This window comes from Diorhabda carinulata, chromosome X, assembly GCF_026250575.1.
Source record: "Diorhabda carinulata isolate Delta chromosome X, icDioCari1.1, whole genome shotgun sequence".
Taxonomy (NCBI): Eukaryota; Metazoa; Arthropoda; class Insecta; order Coleoptera; family Chrysomelidae; genus Diorhabda; species Diorhabda carinulata.
The window spans coordinates 13,281,466-13,305,529 of record NC_079472.1 but is presented as its reverse complement, the minus strand read 5'-3'; the positions used below and the strand labels follow the sequence as shown (position 1 = coordinate 13,305,529).

General features: G+C 32.9%; 2 protein-coding genes across 4 annotated transcripts in view; one reads left to right on the top strand and one right to left on the bottom strand.

The window, feature by feature from the left end:
* The window catches only part of LOC130901607 (flotillin-2), a 255,397-nt gene that overhangs the window by 219,901 nt on the left and 11,432 nt on the right, over nt 1-24,064 (top strand). The window contains exon 2 of one of the 3 annotated variants that reach the window (XM_057813090.1): nt 12,854-13,150. In XM_057813090.1, the coding sequence (XP_057669073.1) occupies nt 12,854-13,150 (297 nt within the window). Of the gene's footprint in view, nt 1-12,853; nt 13,151-21,538; nt 21,803-22,307; nt 22,329-24,064 lie in introns of those variants that run through there. The other 2 variants (XM_057813091.1, XM_057813092.1) reach the window with 2 other exon arrangements.
* Nucleotides 155-11,454, bottom strand: LOC130901609 (glucose dehydrogenase [FAD, quinone]). The gene is made up of 9 exons (XM_057813094.1): nt 11,258-11,454; nt 8,584-8,784; nt 6,002-6,172; nt 5,318-5,671; nt 5,087-5,258; nt 2,731-2,957; nt 2,274-2,552; nt 449-703; nt 155-389 (listed from the first exon to the last, which is right to left on the bottom strand). Exons 2-9 carry the CDS (start codon nt 8,780-8,782, stop codon nt 163-165), a joined length of 1,884 nt encoding a protein of 627 aa, XP_057669077.1. The 5' UTR covers nt 8,783-8,784; nt 11,258-11,454; the 3' UTR covers nt 155-162.

Sequence of the window (24,064 nt, the reverse complement as noted above, 5' to 3'; positions counted from 1 at the left end):
TATATATATATTATAAATTATAATTAATTTAATAAAATCCATAACAATAGTCGTATAAGCAAAAACAAAGTTTTTCATTCAAACACGTCTCTAAGACATTACAAATCAAATTAATCACATGTTTTTGCTATTCTTCAAAATCCTACTGTTTTTTTTTTGTTATCAAGCCCCATACAAGATTTTTCCACTGTTAATTGTCTTCATCCAAAATGATTTAATCAAATCCGATCCCTTTTCGCCGATCATAATAACAGGAGCGTTGGTATTACCGCTCACCATATTAGGCATAATTGAGGCATCGATCACCCTCAAACCCTTGATTCCGTAAACTCGAAGCTGAGGATCTACTACAGCATCTTCGTCCCAATAGGGACCCATTTTACAAGTACCTAAAAAAAATGATATACCTGAATAATGAACATAAAAAAAAATGATGAATACTACTTACCTATAGGATGGTAAATCGTAACCGAATACAGTCTTATCATACATTCATAATATTGGTCTGAATGTTTCTTAAAGTGCGCACAATCAGGAAATTCCACAAATCTACTTCCGTAAGTTTGGAAAGCCGGTGTTTGACTTAAAGCAACTGCTATTTTGACACCTTCTATTAAAGTTTTCATATCTTGTTCTTCCATAAAATAGTTGGGATAAATCAATGGAGCATCGAAAGGATTGTTGCTACGTAATTTGATGTAACCTAACATGTGAAATAACAGTCGAAAAGCATAAGTTAAAAATTATAAAATATGAGGTCATAAATTTATAACTTATAATCGTATGAATCCATAGTATAAGTTAGTAAAAGTATAAATCATAAGTATGAGCTCAAAAAACGACAAGGTTATAATATTATAATGTCATGAAGTATAAGTTATAAAAGTATGGAGTCAAAATATACGTTAGAAAGGTATGAAGTACAAGGTAAATAAGTATTAGATTATGAAGTATAGGTTTTAACAATATAAAGTCATAAAGTCTAAGTTATAAAAGTATTAAATCATAGTATAAGTTACAAAAGTATGGAGTCAACATAGACGTTAGAAAAGTATAAAGTACAAGGTAAATAAGTATGAGGTTATGTAGTCTAGGTTTTAACAGTATAACAGTATAAAGTCGTAAAGTTATAGAAGTGTTAACTCATAGTGTAAGTTACAAACGTATAAACTTTACGGAAGAAAAGTAATTGGTTTTGGAGTATATGTTTAAAATGGTATTGAGTCATGAAGTATAAGTTATTGAAGTAATGAACCCTAAAGTATTAATTATGAAGTAGTAAGTCATTAAGCCTAAATTATAAAAGTTTGTAGTCATAAAGTATGAACTATAGAAGCATTAATTCATAGTATAAGTTATAAAAGTATAAACTTCGGGGTAAAAAAAGTATGTTATGGAATATATAACAGAATTAAGTCATGAAGTATAAGTTATTGAAGTAATGAACCCTAAAGTATTAATTATGAAGTATTAAGTCATTAAGCCTAAATTATAAAAGTTTGTAGTCATAAAGTATGAACTATAGAAGCATTAATTCATAGTATAAGTTATAAAAGTATAAACTTCGGGGTAAAAAAAGTATGTTATGGAATATATAACAGAATTAAGTCATGAAGTATAAGTTATTGAAGTAATGAACCCTAAAGTATTAATTATGAAGTATTAAGTCATTAAGCCTAAATTATAAAAGTTTGTAGTCATAAAGTATGAACTATAGAAGCATTAATTCATAGTATAAGTTATAAAAGTATAAACTTCGGGGTAAAAAAAGTATGTTATGGAATATATAACAGAATTAAGTCATGAAGTATAAGTTATTGAAGTAATGAACCCTAAAGTATTAATTATGAAGTATTAAGTCATTAAGCCTAAATTATAAAAGTTTGTAGTCATAAAGTATGAACTATAGAAGCATTAATTCATAGTATAAGTTATAAAAGTATAAACTTCGGGGTAAAAAAAGTATGTTATGGAATATATAACAGAATTAAGTCATGAAGTATAAGTTATTGAAGTAATGATCCCTAAAGTATTAATTATGAAGTATTAAGTCATTAAGCCTAAATTATAAAAGTTTATAGTCATAAAGTATGAATTATAGAAGTATTAATTTATAGTATAAGACATAAAAGTATAAACTTTGGGGTAAAAAAGTATGTTATGGAGTATATAACAGTATTAAGCCAGGAGGTTATGAAGTATAGGTTATAAAAATGTGGTGTCATTAAGTATTAGTATAAAATGATAATAAAGTTAAACTTGGTGAAAGTTACCTTTGCTTTGTGGTCTTAATAGCATTGGTATAACGCTCCAAGCATCTTTATCATGTATGGGTCTAAAAACTTTATTATAAAATGAGTCTGTGAGTCCGTGCGCTTTTTTAATTTGAGCTCCTTTATCGGAATGAGTTGACGCGGAAACGAAATGAAATTCTATATCGGGAAAATCGTCGGAAGCGTTGGCGTATTTCGTATTAACAAAAGCTAATCCTTCAACTCCACCCATAATTGTCAAGGGTCCACCACCGAAAACAGCATATTGCATCAGAGGACCTAAAAATGTTTAAGAAATATGATTATTCGGTATTGAGAAGGTATTGCTATATCCTGATGAGACCTCACTAGATCAAAATCGGTCCATAAGTTACGGATTTCTCATTTTATTTCGAATCTATTATTTTAAAAATCAATAAGATTAGTTAACGTGTATCATTGAATTTATAATTCTTACCAACTGCGTATATTCGATCCAATGTAACAGTCACTTCTTTATTTACTAGAAATGTAAGTCCTCCGAGTCCGATATGATCTTGTAAATTATGTCCTACTTTTAAATCCTGTATCACTGGAATTTTATATTTATTCAGTTCCGCTTTTGGACCAACGCCAGACAACATCAATAACTGAGGAGAGTTTATTGCTCCCGCAGAAAGGATAACTTCCTTCTTGGCTCGAATCCTTGAAATTAAAAAAAAACTATCTGTCTTACAATACGATTATTCACGAGAGGGGTAGAGGCAACTTGATTTTTTTAATTCAACGTCTTAAAACAACTATACATTGTTGTAAAGAGTTGAACAAAATAAATGGATCCATGGAAGTTTGCTGCCTGTCTAATTACAAAAGCGAAAAGGGAAAAGTTAACTTGAAATTTGAATTAGTGCAATGCTCATATCTCAACGTTGAATTGGAAGGAATGGTATCATAACGCATGGTGCTGAATCTAATGAGTATAAGGACAGAAAAGAAGACTTTTAGCAACCAAAAAATCTCCTCAATCAAAAGCGTGCGCGTTGTCATGATGAAGAAGATAACAGTTTATCCATTTTTCAGTTCACTTTCATCTGTTTCGAGGTCGATTAACGTCTTGATATCCCTCGACCTTAACCGATTCGTTTCTTTTTTTAAAACCTTCATACCATTTGTAAGTAATCTTTAACATTTTGATACGAACTGCAGTCCATGAGCACTTGGTCTCAACAAGCTTCGCACAAAGTTTAAACTTGCTACCTCGATCTATTTCATTATATCAGAGCTGTTAAGTTGTTTTGTCTCGAGAGTTTCACGCTGCTACAAAATGTTTGACTAAAGAAAGATTAACACTAACACAAATCAAAAACAGAATGGAGGCTGTTTAAGGTGAATTGAAAATTTGTCTAAGTTGTTTCACCGGGGACGAGAACCATTAGAAGATGTCCTAAGTGCGGGAAGTCCTGTGGTGTTCACTTCTCCAGAACACATTATATTAGTCGAAGAAATTGTTCTAAGTGATCGACGCCTAGAAATGAGAGTAATTGCAGTACAGTAAAATGTTATAAGGATCCTACATGAGCATTTAAATAAGACAAAAATTATTGCAAGGTGGGTGCCTCGAACTCTAAGCGCAGTGCAAAAGAAGCGTCGAGTATAATGTTGTAAGCGATTTTTAGAAACTCCTTCTGAGGACCAAGACGTGGTAATCCAATTAACTACAACATGTGATGAAACTATGGTCTTTCATTATGCTCCGACTTCCAAAAGAGTTCCCATGGAGTGGCATTCAAAAGGAGAGCCTGTGCCAAAAAAAGCAAAGGTCATCGAAAAGCACCAAAAAAGTGATGGCCATAATATTTTGCGACTGCGAAGGTGTCTTGATGATTACTCTAAGGAATCAAATGCAAACGTGAAGGCGGCGTATTACTCTAACTTACTGAGGCAGTTGCGTCAAAAAATTATCGGGAAAAGTTTCGGCAAAATCAGCCAAGGTGTGCGCTTGTTTCACGACAATGTTCCAGTTCACACTGCTTCGCTTTCCAAGTCTACTGAATACAAATGTGGCTTTAAAAAGATTTGACACCCACCATAAAGCGCTGATGTGGTCCCATCCGACTATTTTCTTCGCTTCTTCTTCTTCTTCTTACTGCTGTGTATAGGCATCATTGCCTGTTTTTCTTCACGTCATTGCCTCTGCTCAGTCACCTGGGAGGTTGTCACTCCATCTTTTCCTAGGTCTTCCAATGCTTCTTTGTCCTGCTGGTGATTTGTCCCTTGATATTTTCACAATTCGTTCTTCCGTCATGCGGTCAATGTGCTCATTCCATTTTATCTTTCTATCCAGTACCCAGTCATTGATATTATCTATCCGCATGTTCGTCTTATTCGAATGTATTTATTTCGCCAGATTATGTCATTTAGGTATGCTGCTGCTCTTGAGGCTCTTGTAGCTTGGTTTCTTACTTCCGTCTCCACGTCCCCGTGTCCAGATATTTCGATTCCCAGATATTTAAATTTCATTTCCTGGTGTATTATTTTGTTATCCACCACAAGCTTACATCTGATCGGTGTCTTTCTTCGCGACGATGAAATTAAAGAGGCGGTTTACAAACCTTTTGACTCTAAAGATAGAAGCTTTAGTCACACTTTCTGTAAAGTATGAGGAAATCTAGGAAGAATATATTGAAAAGCAATTTTCTTCAATTTATGATCTTTCTTTCTATGGCTCAGGTACTACACAACATATTTCGTGAAATTCACCTCATTCACCTCATTTTTTGGTCGTAAAAAAGTTAACCTTTTATTTGGTAAATAGGAAAACTGGAGTTACCCACCTGTATATTTTTTTATCTCTGTAAAATTCAACACCGTACGCGATTTTTGATTTGGGATCTATAAGAACCTTTGTGACATGTGAATTCATAGCTACATTCAAATTTCGACGTAGCCTTACAGGCCTTAAAAACGCTTTTCCTGTTGAACACCTCGCTCCTCTCCTAATTGTACCTGTAAACAATGAAAATTATCAAAATTTCTTGCGATTCTAGTAAACTTGATGTATATACCTTGCGCCATCATAAATCCAGTTTGATACTGTCCGTTGATGTCCCTGTTTTTGTACCCGAGTTGTTTACCTCCTTCTATGAAAGCGGAAACTAAAGGAGTTTGATAAGGAGGTTCGGAAACGGTTAAAAACCCCCCGGTTGAATGATAAGGAGTCTTGGCTAAATACGGATTTTGATTATCTTCGGATTTTTTGAAATAATGTAAAACATCTTTGGATCCCCATCCGGGGTTTCCTAAAGATTCCCAATTATCGTAATCTCTTTTATTTCCTCGTAAATACAACATGTAATTTAATACTGACGAACCGCCTATCACTTTTCCTCTCGGCCAATTACATCTTCCGTTATTCATGGCTGAAATAAATCAATTGAAAATATAGAAAAATGTACAAGCTGCAAATAATCCGAATTCAATACATCTACGAATCATATACGATATAAACTTAGTTCTATATTAGAAATTACTTGCTCTGGGTCTATTTACCATAAATTTTGTTTGCTTTCAACTGACCACCAAGCTTATGATTCTTTCAAATATTCAGTGGACAGCGTATTCGACAGTTATTTACCTGGACACTCAACAATTTACACGACTTACAAGTAACAATGACAGAATTTATAAAAATGAATGGTATACTTGAATTAACTATCAAACCAATGAATATAATGAATTTTTATATTTACCCAAACAAGCTTGTCCTTGTGGTTCGCTTTTGTATTTCCAGTCCAAAGCGGATAATTGTAAATAACCTGCCATTAGAGGCACATCTGAAATTTCAGTTTCATCTCCTCCAGCTTCTAATAATAATACATTCCATTTTTCTATTTCGCTTAGTCTATTTGCTACTACAGCACCTGCAACATTAAAATCAAACTACAATCGGATCAGAATTTAATAACCTCACTGAAGACGATAACTTGGTAATCTAAACGAGAGCAATTCCTATAAATAACTTTCTCCTTATTTCAAATCTTGGTACAAAGTGTGAAGATGAGAATCGATTTAATTTGGAACTGGTAAGTGACAGAATATGATAGCAAAGATTTAGGAGACTCCTGGTACTTATAAATAATGATTGAGTCGTCTCAATATTATTTCGAAACGAACTTGGAGACAGACCCAAGTCAAATTGAATCAACGCTTCTAAGGAATTGTCAACGGTAGTTCGAGACAGAAGACATTGAACAGACCAATGTCTAAAAGATGTTGTAACGACGACGAAGAAGAATTCCGTTTCTCTGCAAGGTTTAAGTTGGAATAATCGGATGGAGTATTTACGTAGATACTTTGGAAAACATATTAGACAGACTGGTAGGAATTTGGAACTGGAAAGTGATTTTGGTTAACCAAATATCATAGCAAAGATGTAGGAGACTCATGGTACTTATAAGTACTGATTGAGTCGTCCTAAAATTATTTCGAAACGAATTTTGGACTGACCAAAGTCAAGATGATTCAACACTTTTAAGGAATTGTCAACGGTAGTTCTAGACAGAAGACATTGAACAGACCAATGTCTAAAAGATGTTGTAACGACGACGAAGAAGGATTCTGTTTCTCTGCAAGGTTTAAGTTTGAATAATCGGATGGAGTATTTACGTAGATACTTTGGAAAACATATTAGACAGCCGGATAGGAATTTGGAACTGGGAAGTGATTTTGGTTAACCAAATATCATAGCAAAGATGTAGGGGATTCTTGGTATGTATAAATAATGATAGAGTCGTCTCAGTATTATTCCGAAACCAACTTTGAGACAGACCACAGTCAAGAGGAATCAACGCTTGTAAGAAATTGTCAACGGTAGTTCGAGAAAGAAGACATTGAACAGGCCTAAAAGTGGTTGTAACGACGACGAAGAAGGATTCTGTTTCTCTGCAAGGTTTAAGTTGGAATAATTGGATGGAGTATTTACGTAGATACTTTGGAAAACATATTAGACAGCCGGATAGGAATTTGGAACGGAAGTGATTTTGGTTAACCAAATATCATAGCAAAGATGTAGGGGATTCTTGGTATGTATAAATAATGATAGAGTCGTCTCAGAATTATTCCGAAACCAACTTTGAGACAGACCACAGTCAAGAGGAATCAACGCTTGTAAGAAATTGTCAACGGTAGTTCGAGAAAGAAGACATTGAACAGGCCTAAAAGTGGTTGTAACGACGACGAAGAAGGATTCTGTTTCTCTGCAAGGTTTAAGTTGGAATAATTGGATGGAGTATTTACGTAGATACTTTGGAAAACATATTAGACAGCCGGATAGGAATTTGGAACGGAAGTGATTTTGGTTAACCAAATATCATAGCAAAGATGTAGGGGATTCTTGGTATGTATAAATAATGATAGAGTCGTCTCAGTATTATTCCGAAACCAACTTTGAGACAGACCACAGTCAAGAGGAATCAACGCTTGTAAGAAATTATCAACGGTAGTTCGAGAAAGAAGACATTGAACAGGCCTAAAAGTGGTTGTAACGACGACGAAGAAGGATTCTGTTTCTCTGCAAGGTTTAAGTTGGAATAATTGGATGGAGTATTTACGTAGATACTTTGGAAAACATATTAGACAGCCGGATAGGAATTTGGAACTGGGAAGTGATTTTGGTTAACCAAATATCATAGCAAAGATGTAGCGGATTCTTGGTATGTATAAATAATGATAGAGTCGTCTCAGAATTATTCCGAAACCAACTTTGAGACAGACCACAGTCAAGAGGAATCAACGCTTTTAAGGAATTGTCAACGGTAGTTCGAGAAAGAAGACATTGAACAGGCCAATGCCTAAAAGTGGTTGTAACGACGATGAAGAAGGATTCTGTTTCTCTGCAAAGTTTAAGCTGGAATAATTGGATGGAGTATTTATGTAGATATTCTGGAATGTAAACTTCCTTCTTGGATGGCCAGAATAAATTCAAAAAAAACTTTTCAAAATGATCTTTATTTATATTGTGTTTACATCTGTCTGACGCAAGTCTCGATCAGTGTAACCAGCCTAACCTCTCAAAATTCCTTTTCTAGAGCACGAAATTCGAATTAAAATATAATAAAATGCTTATAGGAAAACATATTGGACAGACTGATAGGTTCGGGCAGATTAACAATCTATCTGAATAAAGAAATGTATTTGGCACCATAATTTCAAGCAATTCTCGCCTCAAGTCAACATAAAAGGCAGAAGAATGTAAGAATTAATTGGTAAGACTATGCACGCGTTATATAATGTATACAATAATCAAAACTTTGTGATAATTATAAAAATGTACCTGCAGATCCAGCTCCTATGACAATGAAATCGTAGGTGTCCAGCAATTCTTCGGTGGGGACATCGATAGGTCTACTCTCTGGATCTAATTGTTCATATTGGAAATAAGCCAAAGCTGCTACTAATGTCGGTAAAAAAACTGCCAGGCTCGAAAATGCTTCTGCTCCTAATCCGTACAACGGTGCAGTAATTGCACTCATAGCTGCAACGAAATCTTATAATTATAATCATAAATTTGACTTTTTTTTCAACCTACCGATACCGAATAACACACCCATAGTTCGATCTATTTTGATTGAATAATATATAAATAATATAAGTGAAGAGGCATCTATCCCCCAATACGTAAATACATATCACGTAGCGCTATTTTGAAGGTATTACTTCATAATATTAGGATCCAAATACATCAAACTTTCTTCTCCATTTTCTATTATTTATAGTCCAGTCAATAATAATAATAATAAGCAATACTCGGTCTTCATAATCAATAAATATACGTAATAAATATCCGTACCAATAACATCAACAAAAAACCCTGATGGCAACGCCGCCTAGAACGTTCCATCGATACCATTAGGAGTACAAGAAGTATGCACAACCCTCTAAACCCTCTAAACCACACACAGCATCCAGAACATCAACAATATTTTCGTGAGTTTATTGATCTGCTTCAGCAGTAGCAGAAAGCGAAATCCAAACGTTTATCAAGATACATTTAGTACACCAAGAAGAAGCTACACCAATACACCTATACCATTAAAAAAGACGTTGGAAAAGTATTGGACCTCTGGTCTGGACTAACAACTGGAAAGCACCGGGAGTTGAAATTATCCAAAACTTCTGGTATAAGAAATACCCGAGCGTACACAGTGAATTACCAAAACAATTTTCTCACCTCCTACAGAACCCAGAAGATATCCCAACATTTTTAGCACTGGGTTCCACTCATTTGATTCGAAAGAGCTCCGAGACGTATGACCCCACTCAGTACAGACCTATCACGTGCCTACCCACTTTATATAAGATACTTACAGCTTGTATCACTAACAGAATTCATGGACACGTTGAGGAAGACAACATCTTAGCAGAGAAACAGAAGGTTTGTAGAAGAGATCACCAAGGGTGGAAATGACAACTTATTATGGACTCTGAGATACTTCGAAAAGCGCAGAAAGATCAACGGAATATACACACTGCTTTCGTGGATTACAAAGAAGCGTTTAATAGTGAAGGTGTGGCAGATTTATAAAGTCTGCCCAAGTATGGTGAGTTTCATTTCAACAACGATGAAGGAATGGCGAACGAACCTACTTCTGCAATTTGGTATAAACTCCCTCAGTACTGACGGAATACCCATTTGTAGGGTAATACATCAGGGCGATTCCTTGAGTCCATTGTGGTTTTGCATAGCAATGATTCAACATTGAAGCTGACACATACACCAACTGTACTATCTCCCATCTTCTTTACATGGAAGATATCAAGCTATACGCAGTAAATAAGCGTCAAATCAATCAATTTCTCGATATAACACATCGATTCACAACCGATATACATATGGAGATTGGATTGTCTAAATGCAAGACTCTACATATCGAGAAAGGTATTGTCATGAACGGAAATGTACAATTTTCCAATGGAGATATCGTACAGGCGATGGAAAACGGAAAAACCTACAAATACCTAGGATTTTAACAGGCTAAATTACTGAACCACAAGCAAGTAAAAGCTAGAATCCAGGATCAATACACCACACAGTGCGCAAGTTTATTGTGTGAACCGAGCCTAATCCTTTTGATACTATGGGATAGGGTAATAATACCGGCTCTAAACTGAGTAGTGCAAAAGTCTTTTGCATAATAATAAGATATATTTATGAAAGAAAGAAAATTAACATTTCAGATTTCCTTTGGCTTCTGAAAGAATCTGTATCCAACAATAATCTGATAGCATTCCTCGATTCCATTTCGCTTCTCCATTAGGAAAATGTCCTGATGGAATCTCTAGCCTTGTTCGTCACCCACAGCACCCAAATTTACCGGAAAAATCCAAATGGTACTGAAGCATTTTTATTTTCAAGGACATGTGAGAGTGTGAGTCTGTAATATGGTCATTCAGTTTTTTTTTCAAAGATCTTATCCTTCATCATCACCATCAGTTGCCATTCCATCTTTTTACCATTTTTAAGCAAGGTTTTACATTTTTTTTATCAGGTCGAGCTTTATGTGCGACGGTAATAAAAAAATGTCATCTGGGTCCACTATAGGATCATTTTTATGGTCTGGAGTGAGAGATTTACGTCTAGATGAAGCTACTCAAAAAAACACGTCCATTAGGTCTGAAGAGAAAGAAATGGACATGATTGAAACGAAAATTATCGAGTATTGTTGATGAGGATAAACCAACATGAATAGAAATAATCACAAATATAAATTTTTCTTTTATACGGTGATTTGAATATTAATTATTAATAACTTTAGAAAGAAAATGATTATCTTTTTCTAAAAAAAATCACATGAAACATGAATTTGAAGTAGAATGTGAAAAATCATCCCTATATTTATATATTTTTCTATTTACAAAACTCTAGAATGTATTTTCGTTTATTTAGAATGTTTAATTACCTTATAATACCTGTTCTTTTTATAGCACTATCTTAAATCGTCACTCACCTGTAATTTTTATAATAAATCTTCCTTCGAATATTGTCTAGAATTTTACAACTACAACTATTACAAGAAATCGCATAATTTTAACATAATATAATACTTCAATTTCTTTAAACTGACACACATCGCAATAAATCTAGTCCATATAAACCGCCGACGATAAAAGAGTCGATGAGACAAACGAATTTGAACACGCTGAAGATGAAATTGAAGATGTAAAATCCAAGTTTCTAATGACGATGAATGATCCCGTTTTCTTGTACTTGAACTTGACAAACTTCTCCGATCACTAGAAGAAGAAACAACCAAGAAAATATTCACTCTCGCGCCATTCACGGTTTACTTAATGAAATGTATACCAAGTTATACAGGGTGGAAGAGAAACTACAATACAAAATTTTTATTTCAATATTTTGATTGTAAGCCGTTGTTTAAATATGGCTACTAAACTAAAAACCTTTTCTATTTAACCCTTCCATTTTGTTATTAAAACTATGTCATATTAACTTTGAATTCGTATCAAAATTTGGGAATAGTTTCAGTCCTTACAAAGGATTCGATGACATAGACATATCGACTTTAGATCCGCTTTAGAATGCAGCATACGGCTACGATATCCATTTTTTAAATAATATTTTCTTCTCAAATTTCAAAGGAAATGTTTTTATTTAAGACACTCTGTATTTGCCGCGATGTTAAACTATATAATTTTACCGTTAAAACGTCGCAGTTAGACATTGTAAATAGAAAGTTGAATTCACTTTTAAATATTGTTTGTTCAATGAACTGACCAACTGGAAGGAATTCCGTTACCTTCAACAGGTTCATGCTTCATTTTTTAATAGTTTCGAAAACAAGTGCTCAATAACGGACTATGAATAATTATATTTAAAAACTGTTGTTGATTGAAGGTGAATGTTCTATAAACTCGTAAATATTTACATAAATCCATGAAGGATGCGTCTACGTTCATCTAAACGAAAAACATTTACTGTAGTGAAGAAAAATAATCATTAACACACCTTCTTTCAGCCAGACAGCCAGCTGTGATGGTTTTACTGTATCCAATATCAAAACGGAATCTTTTTGTCAAGCGCTTCCTCTTAAATCATTTTCAAAAGTTTCGTGCTACTTTCTCCATCCTTCCTTTCCTTTTTTTTCTTCTTCAGCTCTCCTTTACATCTCTCAGATTTCATATCTTCATTTTCTATTAGTTTTCTGTCGAGGGAAGTTATTTCCCCTATCTCCATCTTCAAAACTGTTTGTCAGTGGTCTTTAATTTTTCTTTGTATGGTTTCCATAATTTCTTTCCTTCTTTCTCTACCTTATCCGTCTGTTCTCAGCCTTTTTGTTATTTGTAGACTTGCTCTTCTGGATCTAGTAGAATTGCGTATACGTCGCTTTTTCCGGAATCAAATTCTTTATCCTGCGGATCTGTTTTATCGGCCATCATTGTTTAATGTCTTCGCATATTAAAAATGAATGATTTGTATATTGGTCCTCAAAGTTCCCAACGGGAAGAAAGAGAGTCCAGCGATACAGATCGTCCTTACCTCGATCAAGCGACAATACTCTAGAATCTTTTGTTTTTTATTTCAGGTGGATGTTGCGGATCAACAAAACGTGTCACCACAGTCGGAGGATGGTCGTGGGCGTGGTGGCTCGTTACAGACGTACAGCGACTTTCTTTGGAAGTTATGACGCTCAATCCGCATTGCGAAAGCGTCGAAACGTCTCAAGGGGTTCCGCTTTCCGTTTCCGGTGTAGCCCAATGCAAAATTATGAAAGCTGATGAATTGTTACACACAGCTTCCGAACAATTTCTAGGAAAATCTGTTAGGGAAATAAAGATGACCATTCTACAGACCTTGGAAGGTCATCTTAGAGCTATTTTGGGTAAGTACTAAGTAAATTACTGTTTCCCGAGTATATTTGTTTGGATAATTGATGTTAAGTACCGAGTTTAATTTCAAAAAGACGCAACCTTTAAACACTGTTGAAATTATGGCAGGAAGTTATTGAATATTTTCGAATCGCTTTCTTAGAAGCGGACATTGATTTATGATTCTTCGAAAACAATTAAAATTATTTTTACATGACAGTAAATGAAGGTCAAATCATTCTCCCAGCAGATCATGATTTTTTTTTAAGTTTTGATTGATAAATCCTGATTAATACTTTGCAATCCGATAATTTTTCGGAGAAACACGACATGGAGGCTCCAGAAATTTGCCCCAACAATTTGTTTATCGCTAATTTCTCCGTAAATATAGAATTTTCGTTAAGTCTCATTTTAAATGGCGTTGCTACGGTCGGGGGTCGCAAAGAGGATTTTTCACCTAGAGATAAATGCTTAACATTATAACTTGAGGGTGGAGCTAAAAAATTGATCCTAAACTTGTGACAATCACTTTTTTCCAGATGCTTCAAGCCTCCCAAAAAGAAAATTATCATATTTCGAGAAGTCGAGACATTCGGCTAAAGATTTTGGAAAGATAGTTTGTTAATGAAATTATATTTATATTTTAGTCAACAATCACGCCGAATCTTATTCTATTTTTATCTTGCTCTCCGTTTATTTCTTATTCTCCTCCATGTCTCCTTCTTCGTCTACTCCTCTTCTTCTTTCATTATTTTTATGATTTAAACACGGACTGTACTGACATGAACCACAAATATATGAAAATTTGAATCAGTTCATTTTGCACTGGCAAAAAACCAACTTGAGGATGCGCTGACTCTTTCATAATCTGAACTGGCATCTTCTGCAGGCTTCGTTCCTCATTCTGTGGCAACTGAGTGACAGTTGGTTTGCGAGCCACTGCTGGAGTTGTATATATACTTTGCAGATTCAACGGTAGATGGCAAATTTGCGTTTTGCTTCGGAAGCAATCGCTTGAAGTTGTCAAATCCGAGAGCTTCGAAAGTTGTTTCGGTGAATATCCATAATCACGCCGAATCTTATTCTATTTTTATCCTGCTCTCCCTTTATATATTCTTGTCCTCCACGTCTCTTTCTTCGTCTACTCCTCTTCTTCTTTCATTATTTTGATGATTTTAACACGGACTGTTCTGACATGAACCACAAATATATGAAAATTTGAATCAGTTCATTTTGCACTGGCAAAAAATCAACTTGAGGATGCGCTGACTCTTTCATAATCTGAACTGGCATCTGCTGAACGTTTCGTTGCTCATTCTTCGTGTGACAGTTGGTTTGCTAGAGTCATTGCTAGAGCTGTACACTTTGCAGATTCAACGTTATCAAATCTGAGAGCTTTGAGAGTTGTTTTGGTGAACATTCTTGAGAAGCCAAAAAGTTTTGAGACATATCCTTGTCAGGACATACTTCTTTTACTGTACGTTCCACCAGTAAAAGGTTTGTTCCAGCAGATGCGCTATATGAAAGTTGGAATTTAACAGTATCAATTTCAAGTTCGGAATATGATCAGAACATATTGTTGGCACAAACCTTGCCAAATGTAAAAGTAGCTTGAAGTCAAGGGAAATAAAATTGTACATAGCCATGTAAGACGTTAGTCCTTTTGGATGCTTTGTCATTTCCAAAGCCACAAAATTAATTCTTGTGGTTAAAGAGAGCTGTTTTAATCAAAATATATTATCGGGAAGGCAAAATTTGAAGATTCACTCACAAACAAACAAACAACGAAGCAAAGTTAAGAAGAAAAAAATGTAAACTTATTTTCTTATCAAAAAGGTAAAAAAAAATTATTTGAATAAATAAAAACTATCAAATAATGTACACAAATAAAGAGGACAGTTCAATAATATGAAATATGTTGACTTATACAGTAAATTTTAAAATGATAACACCGACAACAATGGTTCAAATGGATTTTATAAAGGTGACCTCAATATTTTTAACTAACTATGTCGTTGAATATCTTTGAAATTATTCATTACATAATCTTTGAACTCTGAAACTGAACTGAAAATTCACTGTTCTCATTTTCAAGTATATCACGGCATAAAGAAAAATTTTATATCGGTAATAAAAATTCGAATCAAACAAATTTTGTTGATTAGGTTCGGAAATACATCCAGCATTTATTTTTATGTTAATCAATCGATTATTTACAAAAACTGTTTATGGTTTTCGTCGTACGTTTACTCTAATATAAGCCAAACACGATACAGTATATAAGAGAGGTTACATGTGCATGTTTCTTGCGCAGATCAACTGAATGTCTGTAGCGTAGCAAAAACCTACAGACGTTTCGAAACGCATGTGCAGGTAGACCTTCAACGACGAATCGTAACCTGTATGGTAAACATAATCGATTTAGAACTGTTCCTTCCAAAGAATTATTGTCAGATATTCATCACTGCTTTATCTCTTCGTTTCCAAATAGTCTGATTTACACAAAAGTGTCTCAAAACTGCGTCATACTCAACTTGCACATTGCCGTTATACTGTACCCAATTGTTGGAGATGTCTAGAAGCACTCTAATGATATTTTATCGAGGTTTATAAGTTCCTACAGGTAGAATACTTGATTTATGATCTGACCAGACGGAACTAACTCTTCATGGATCAAATCACGGTGGTCAAAGAAGCAAATAGATCCTTCAATAATATGAAGCAAAAAGAATCTCCAAAGCAGCAAAGATAACATGGTAAAAATCGATGATAAGGCCGACTTTTGACTATTGAATGGGTGGTAAGTAATCCAGAAGAAAGCTGAGAAAAATTAAGTGTGGAAGAGAAAAGCGCTCCGGAAAATACTAGGAGGCGTGAAAATTAACAATGACTCGAACTTTGAGCTGAAATGAATACGTAACGAGACAGAATCCAAAGAATCAGGTCAGAATAAATGCAAACAAAACATCATTTGGTGGTAGCGTGAAAGACCTGGCGTTTCGTTTTAGGGTATGAACTGAACAAATCAACTTCCATAGGACGCTTCAATTGCGATTGACATTCGAAATTGTTGTTGATCTTTCTTATCGTGATATTTTTAGTTGAAATCTATATTTTTAACTATTAACTCGCACGACACATCTTCGGCAAAAGCTAAGTGAACATCCGGGGAATTGGTAGAAGTTTTTAAAATAATATTTAGACAACAAATTGACTTTTTTTTTTGTTTTAATAAGTGTAAGTGTTTATTTTTATTAATTTCGTAATGAAAATAAATATTTTCACCCTGATGCTTCTTATTTTTTTCGAGTGACGTACTTAGCAAAGTGAAACGTACTCGTAAATCGCGAGATAATTTGAATTGATTCATTTCTCAATTATAACAAGTTTAAAAAACAACTTCTACTAATGATGGTTATATAATTTAATCTAATAAAACGTCAATTGCGTTGTTTTCGAAATTATTCTCATATCACGTCACCAGATAAATTTGTTTAATAAAAAATAAACTTAATTTTTAGCCAAACAAAGAACAGTGTTGCGTTTTAAAAATCGCGATTTCACTAAACCCGGCACTTACCAAATGTATTGGATGTACGAGGGTTATTTGAAAAGTTTCAGATCTATCACTTTTCCATAATAATATTTTATGTTCAACAAGGTCTATAAGCTTTTTCTTCTCGTAACATTATGCAAAATGCTTAAAAATCGTTCACGCGTTTTAACTGTAGTACTAAAGTCCATTTAATTATAAAGATCATTAAAGATGTTCTCAAAATATCAATTGCCGCTCTTCTTGACGAAAAGTCTAATAGAAAATCTCATTAATTATATTATAAACTTTAACAAACTACCAATAATTATTAAAGCGACAAATATCTACAGGAATTGTATGAAAACAAATAATATCATTCAATAAATCATATCAATGACACACAGATGGCGCTGCAATTGTCAAATCCATATGACGTTTATGGAGTACCAACTTTTAAAAGACTATGTGTCAAATTTCGTGACATTTCGATTAGTAAGAAAAAAGTGACAGCCATTTAAGTGAAACTATTTTCGTTATTTTCAAAACAATTTCTTCTTGATAAAAAAAATATTGTACAAGCTAAAAGTGTTAACTGTACTAGTAGTCCAGAAAACATCAAAAAAGTCTATAAATTGGTTATTTCTAATCGTAAATTGAAATTGAGTGAGATAGCTGATGCCTTGAAGATATCAGAAGGCAGTGTTTGCAATTACGAATGAACATTTGAACAGAAGAAAGCTTTTTTCAAAGTGGGTGCCGCGTTTACTCATAGTCGATCCAAAACAACAACGTGGTGTTGATTTAGAGCAGTGTTTGGTCTTAATAAATCAGATTTTTTGCCTCTATATTTGACAATCTTAGTAGATTGTCTCCATGGTCTACTTTCCTTTATATTGAGCTATTCTTTTCCATATGCATTTTACTACTGCTAAATTTCCTTTTCTTTGCCTCTATAATCCTCATATATAATGATGAGCAATTTCTCTGTAGTTTTCGCATATTAGATCATCTCCTTGTGAAGTAGTATCATTGATTTTCTTTTCAGTCTCTGGATATTTTATTTGTGTTCCGTTTACGTAAATATTTTATCATTTTTATGTTGCCACCTCCACTGGTTTTACCTAGTATGATTTTCTTTATCGCTTCTTCGATTGTCTAGTAAAAAAAATACATTAGGGTTCGAATTGAAAACGTTTAAGAGCAACTATTACATTGTTAAATTTAGTTACTTAGACTACACGAGCTTAACAATAAATATGATCATCTCTAAATAAAAGAGGTCATGAAAAACGTTCTTAATTTCAATTGACTAAATTTTTTCTAATACCGGAAGCTATTTGAAGCATTCTAACATTGTTGCAAATTACCCGAAGACATTTTCGACCGACCTTGAGCGTTTAACGAGGTTAAATTTAATGAGGTTCAAGGTAATATCAATAATAGACTAATATATTTTAGAACAGAGGTGTCAAACTCAATTTTGCAGAGGGCCATAAATTAAAGTTTGAATTCCTATGTGGGCCAGATTAAAAATTAAAAAAAAAATGAACTGAATTATTATAACTTGCTTGCTGCTAAGAGGTGGCGATACTGTCTTTCCCATTCGTTTGTCTAGACACGTGCTGCCCTTGAAATTACTTTTGTAGAGGAATCGAATGAAGTCTAAAGGCTCTAAAGAACATTATTGATAAGGCCCAGGTGCCGGAAACGGCCCGCGGGCCATCTTTGACATGGCTGTTTTGCAACATTCCATTTGAGCAAAACGAGAATACGCCAAATAACTCCAACAAGTATCGAGAAAGTGTCATTACTGTAAATCAATATGGTAACGGTTTTTGTTATTACTTTATGTGGTTTATAATAAATAAATTTCAAATCAATTATGTCAATATTAATTTTTTGACAATACTGATGGTGTAAACAGCTTACGAAACAAGATTACTTTAAAATATTTCACAATATTGCCTAAAATCAATAGCGAGTGTTTTGTAATAAACAGTAACCATTAAACTCATTTCCGAGCATGAAAAGTATATGTATGTGTATATTATTAAAATAACGGTCAAACATAATGTAAAAAAAGCGATTCTAGTCAGTTATAATAATTCAAGAAACCATAGAAATACAAAATCGATGTTATGTATTACCAGGGAGGCACTAGCCTATTATAAACTTATTTATCTGTTTGTATTGGTAACATTTGCGAAAACTATCTGAAAAGTAGTGCAATAAACGGTCACTAGAGAGCTAGCAGATTCCAAATTTTCAATTAAGCTCGGCTCGTCCTTTGCCTAAACATCACATTGACGTCATATCAAGAAACAAAAAGAAAATTTTGATATAAATCAAGAACCGTCACAATAGGAGTTAGGACTCCTTAAGAATTAAAATCTTATTTTGTAATATTAACAAGAAATGAATCTATACTGGGGCGATTTGATGAGTTAAGATTGTCTTCTTAGTTGAAGTCCATTGTTTCGATAGTATATTTCTTTCTAGAATATAATACGAGACTTTGATTAGCATTAAGCAAATGCAGCAACCGACTTGAAGATATATTTTTCATATTTAACCTTTACTGCAAAATATTACACACATTTTTATAAATTCTAATAGATAATTTGGCCTTTTTTGAGCATTAACTTTTTTTGGAATATAACATTAACAAATTAATAAACATTTTTTCTTCCTCTTATTTTTAAAACTTTAGTCTAACAATTCCTAAAGTGAAATTAATTCATAATTTTAATTACTAGATATTCCATATTGTCATTAAATTCGTATTGTTATTAAATTTATTTCCTTTCATTAAATCCATATCAAAAACTCGTAAAGAACCGGACAATTCATATTTTTCGTATTAAAAACCAATTTTCATCAATGTGTTTGTTTTTCTGGATATTCTAGTTATTACAGAGAATGTAGAGGCCATTGAACTAATCCTTTCAGGATTAGTAAACAATTAGATAAAACTCCTGTCGGAACTATTCCAAATTGTTATTAGTTTTTCGCACATTTAAACATCTTAAATTTATTAACCAAGCCCTTTCTGTAATTAATAGACATGTTTTATTTCTTATTTCGGTCCGGAATAATATTTCTTCCAAATGTTGACTTAGCCCGGGCTGATGGCTTGGTCAGAGAAGTCCGGAGCTTAGGTAAATTGCCGCTTGGGGTAGCGAAGTCTGCCACGATGTACTCCGGTGGCAAAACCAGCGATTTTTGCCCAATGTATCATTCGTGAATCACGGCCTTTTGAAAGGAGATCATCACGTCCGGACTGAACTGATTTTCATAAATAATGGGGCTCTGATTGCTCGGAGGTACATCGAGGAAGTTCTCCTTGAGACTGTGATCTTTGCTCTAGGATAATACTCGTCCACATACCTCTAGAATTGCTACCGAATACTTGGAGCAAGTGGTAATCACAGTTCTGGACTGGCCTGTACGATCTCCCGATATGAATCCCATAGAGCATTTGTAGGATAATTGTAAGAGGAGTGTTAGGCGTGGTCGTCCTCCTCGTAGTAACTTGAATCAGCTCCAAATTGATCTTAGAGAGGAATGGGAGGATATGCCGGTGGAGTACGTCCAGAATTTAATTTCCTCGATGTCTGATAGGGTTGGACCCCTTCGCCGTAGCAGAGGGAGTAATAACCGCTATTAGATTTAGATAAATTGTTAGACAATTTAATAGAAATGAAGAATAAGGTTTTTTCAAATGTTTTAGTTCATTATTTTTTCTTTATTTCTTATTTTTCGTAACTAATCAATAAAAATAATTCACTTTTGGCAGATTTTGTGTAAATAACTTATAAATTAACCAATTCTTACCATTAATTTTATACTTTTCGTTCTAGAAAATTGAAAAATCATCCGATTTCGATGAATTTTTTTTAAATCTTTGTTTTTACGGTGTATTTACGAAAAAAATTATGGGAATAAAAAAAAATTAAATCTTATGTTGGTTTCAGGGCTTTAAATGTTTATGAAAATGCACTTATCCACGTATAATTGTTGATAACTTTTTTCCAAATAATCAAATGAAGTTGTTATATTTTTTTCATAATCTACATTAAAAAACGAATAAATTGAATAAAAAATTATACAAAAATGTTGATTTATCATGTTTTTACAATTAAAATAAATAATAACAATTTTTCTTAAAATTGTACTTATTGTAAACAAGTGTACAATAAGTTAATTTTGAAAAATCCAAAATTTTCACCATTAAAAAAACGGTATGTTACTAAGGTTTACTGTAAAAGAGAATTTAAAGTCATAAAACCATATAAAATCTTCAAATGAGATATTTCCTATATTTTTTCACATAAATTCGCCGTAAAAACGAAGGTTTTAAAAAAAATTCATCGAAATCGGATGATTTTTCGATTTTCTAGAGCGTTTATGAAAACTTTTAAAGTCAGAAAACTATATGAAATCTTTAAGTGAGTTAAAAAATGAATAGACAAACATTTTAAAAAATTTTTGTTTCAAAATATTCGATTTTTTGTGTAAATTAACAAAAAATATATATATAAACTGCGTTTGATGCTTTGTGAAAAAATTATGAACGATTATATGCATTTAAGATCACATTTAAAGTCATAAAACTATATGAAATTTCCAGGTGAGATATTTCCCATATTTTTTTTAATAAATCTGCCGCAAAAAAAGAAGATTTAAAAAAAAGTTAATCGAAATTGGATGATTTTTCTATTTCCTAGAGCCAAAAAACGAGGGGACCGCGAAAGTATAAAATTACCAAAAGTTTTTTTTTGTTGTTGAGTTTATTTTCTTATAAAAAAATCCCAAACCGGTTCTGTATCCTTTTTCTTCATAATATTCTAAACAAACTTGGTAAATACAGCGAACAATCCACTGCGCTTTGTTCGTTGGCGGGGAAAACACACGTGCTTAAATAAATTAGACGGCTTGAAAATCGTGTAGTCTCGATTCGTTTTGACTAGATACATAAAATATTGAAACCCTTTTAACTTCAGAGAACTATTTAAACATTGTGAACGCGATTATATTCAATAGTGCATTGTGTTTACGACATGGAATTATTATGGATGAGCATGTTAAGTCTTGGGCTAACAATCGGAGCTACATATGGAGTAGTGTCGAGGTACGTTTTGAAAAAATAACTATTTATGTCGTTACCCTCGAAATGTTTGAATTGAGGATATACAGGAACAAACGAAAATGACGGTTTCAATAATTCGCTGCTTGATTTTAAACGTTTTTTTGAATCGAAAACAATATACCAAAAAAGTGGTAGTTAGTTCTAATGTTAAAATATTTATCTTAGTCAGTAACCTATAGTTTACCGATTAGATAATTATTTTTATAATTGATTTTTAAATTAAAAATATGAAATATTGTTTTTTTTTATCAGTCTGTTGAACTGGTTCAATCGTTTGGTTTAATTGAAGTTAATTTTTATTATCTATCGGTTTTATATATTTCTGCAATTTGGTCACTCCAAAATATGACGAAGATTGTTTGCTAACATATCTGTAGTGTGAAATTTTTTTTGACAGAACTCTGTTTCATATAAATTAATGCTGGTTGAAGGAAAAAATAATCTTCTTCGTTAAGGACGCTCCACATCGAGCAAGTCTATATCCAATATAATGGAATAAACAATATAGGTAATATTTCAATATATTTTGTAAATTACTTCGACAAGATTTTGAGTATAAAGTCAAGGTAAAGAGACATATTTTCATTGCAATTGATAGAAAAGTCCGTCAAAGAGCTTGTATCTTTTTGATTTCGCCATCAGGTGGAAAAAAATTGAAAACTCACAATGCTATACACCCAAATCTGCAAAACTTGATATACCTCCTCGACCAATAGTTTTAAATATTCATATATATAAACAATATCAAAAACACATGAGATTTCAAAGAAAAAATTAAAAATATAAAAATTCCTGACTAATAGCTATGTATTGATTTCGTTAGATGTATTTTCCATATATACAAATGATGAAAGATGTATTAATGAAAAAATTGGACAAAATTACATGCTAGACATAAATCAAAAGGAATTTATCAAAGCTATACGATAAAATAATAACTTCAACTAATCAAAAATCAAAACAGGAACCAAACATTAAAACAAAAAACATTTTTTCTTACCATATGTAAAGGACTTTCCCAACAACTATGAAATTATTTCAATAAATATGATGAAGGAAATAGAAAATAAAATAAGTAATATTATATGTCAAGTACCTTATAATGATTGCGACGCTGTCTACATAGGGCAGACATCTCAGTATTTAGAAAATAGACTAAGAGGTCATCAATACGATAAAAGGAACTAGATTAGGTAACAAAAATTCTTGAAACGGAATCAAATATACGAGAAAGAATTTTTAGAAATGATTCGCATACATAGAGAAAGCTATCAGTGATAAAAAAAGTTTAATTGAAATATAGAATCATTTAATTGATGGCTGCTATAGGTTTTTAATATGTAAAAACTGAGGAAACGTCAATTTTCCTCGTTTAAACAGATTTCTATTCTGATTTTATTTTGATATTCATGATGTAGGTGATTGATATTGATATAGACCGAAGTATGTCAAAACGTTAAATTTTTAAATGCTATTTTAAACTGATTTTCATGAAAAAGACTTCTAAAATCAAGACAAATCAACACAAAAAAGGAAATTTGAGTGTATACACTATTTATATTAAAACTTTCTGTACATAGTTCTCATTAACGTTTTCACTTCATAGATCTTTTTATATGCTGTTCGTATTAATTTGTCTCGATTGTAGGTGTGAATTTTATGAAAATCAGTTTAAAATAGCGTGTGAAAAATAACTTTATCGGTTTGGTGCTAGTTCTAATAACAAATTTAGTTCCTTTTTGGTTAAACAATGCGCTTTGCTTTTGCTCTTGCACTTTGCTCTGTCCATTTCCAATTAGTCGAAGTAGATTGACTCTGCGTGGGCTGTAAGACTTGGCGCCCTCTCTAGGCCTTTATTTTAAACGACTTTTGTTGTCCAGTAGCTAAAATCGCCTTTCAAAATAACAATGAACACAAACTACTGGTTATTAGAACCAAAATTTGTGCTAAGAATTCTTTTTCAACTACATTTATTGCTGTGTTTTCATTTCTATTCAGTCGAGGTGGACAGGCTCTCCGCGGGCTGTAAGTTATTTTCAGATTACGTTCAAAATCAGTTTTCATTTATATCGATCTTTGGAAAATCGTTCATTCTATCCATATTGTACAAAAGTACGTTGTTCTTATTATATAGATTGGAAAATTCAAGTATACAGGATGTCCCTGTTATTATTACTATTGTTAATCAGTAAACACCAACTTGAGGATTATTGTATGTAATTTAAATAATCGGTAAGGGTAACA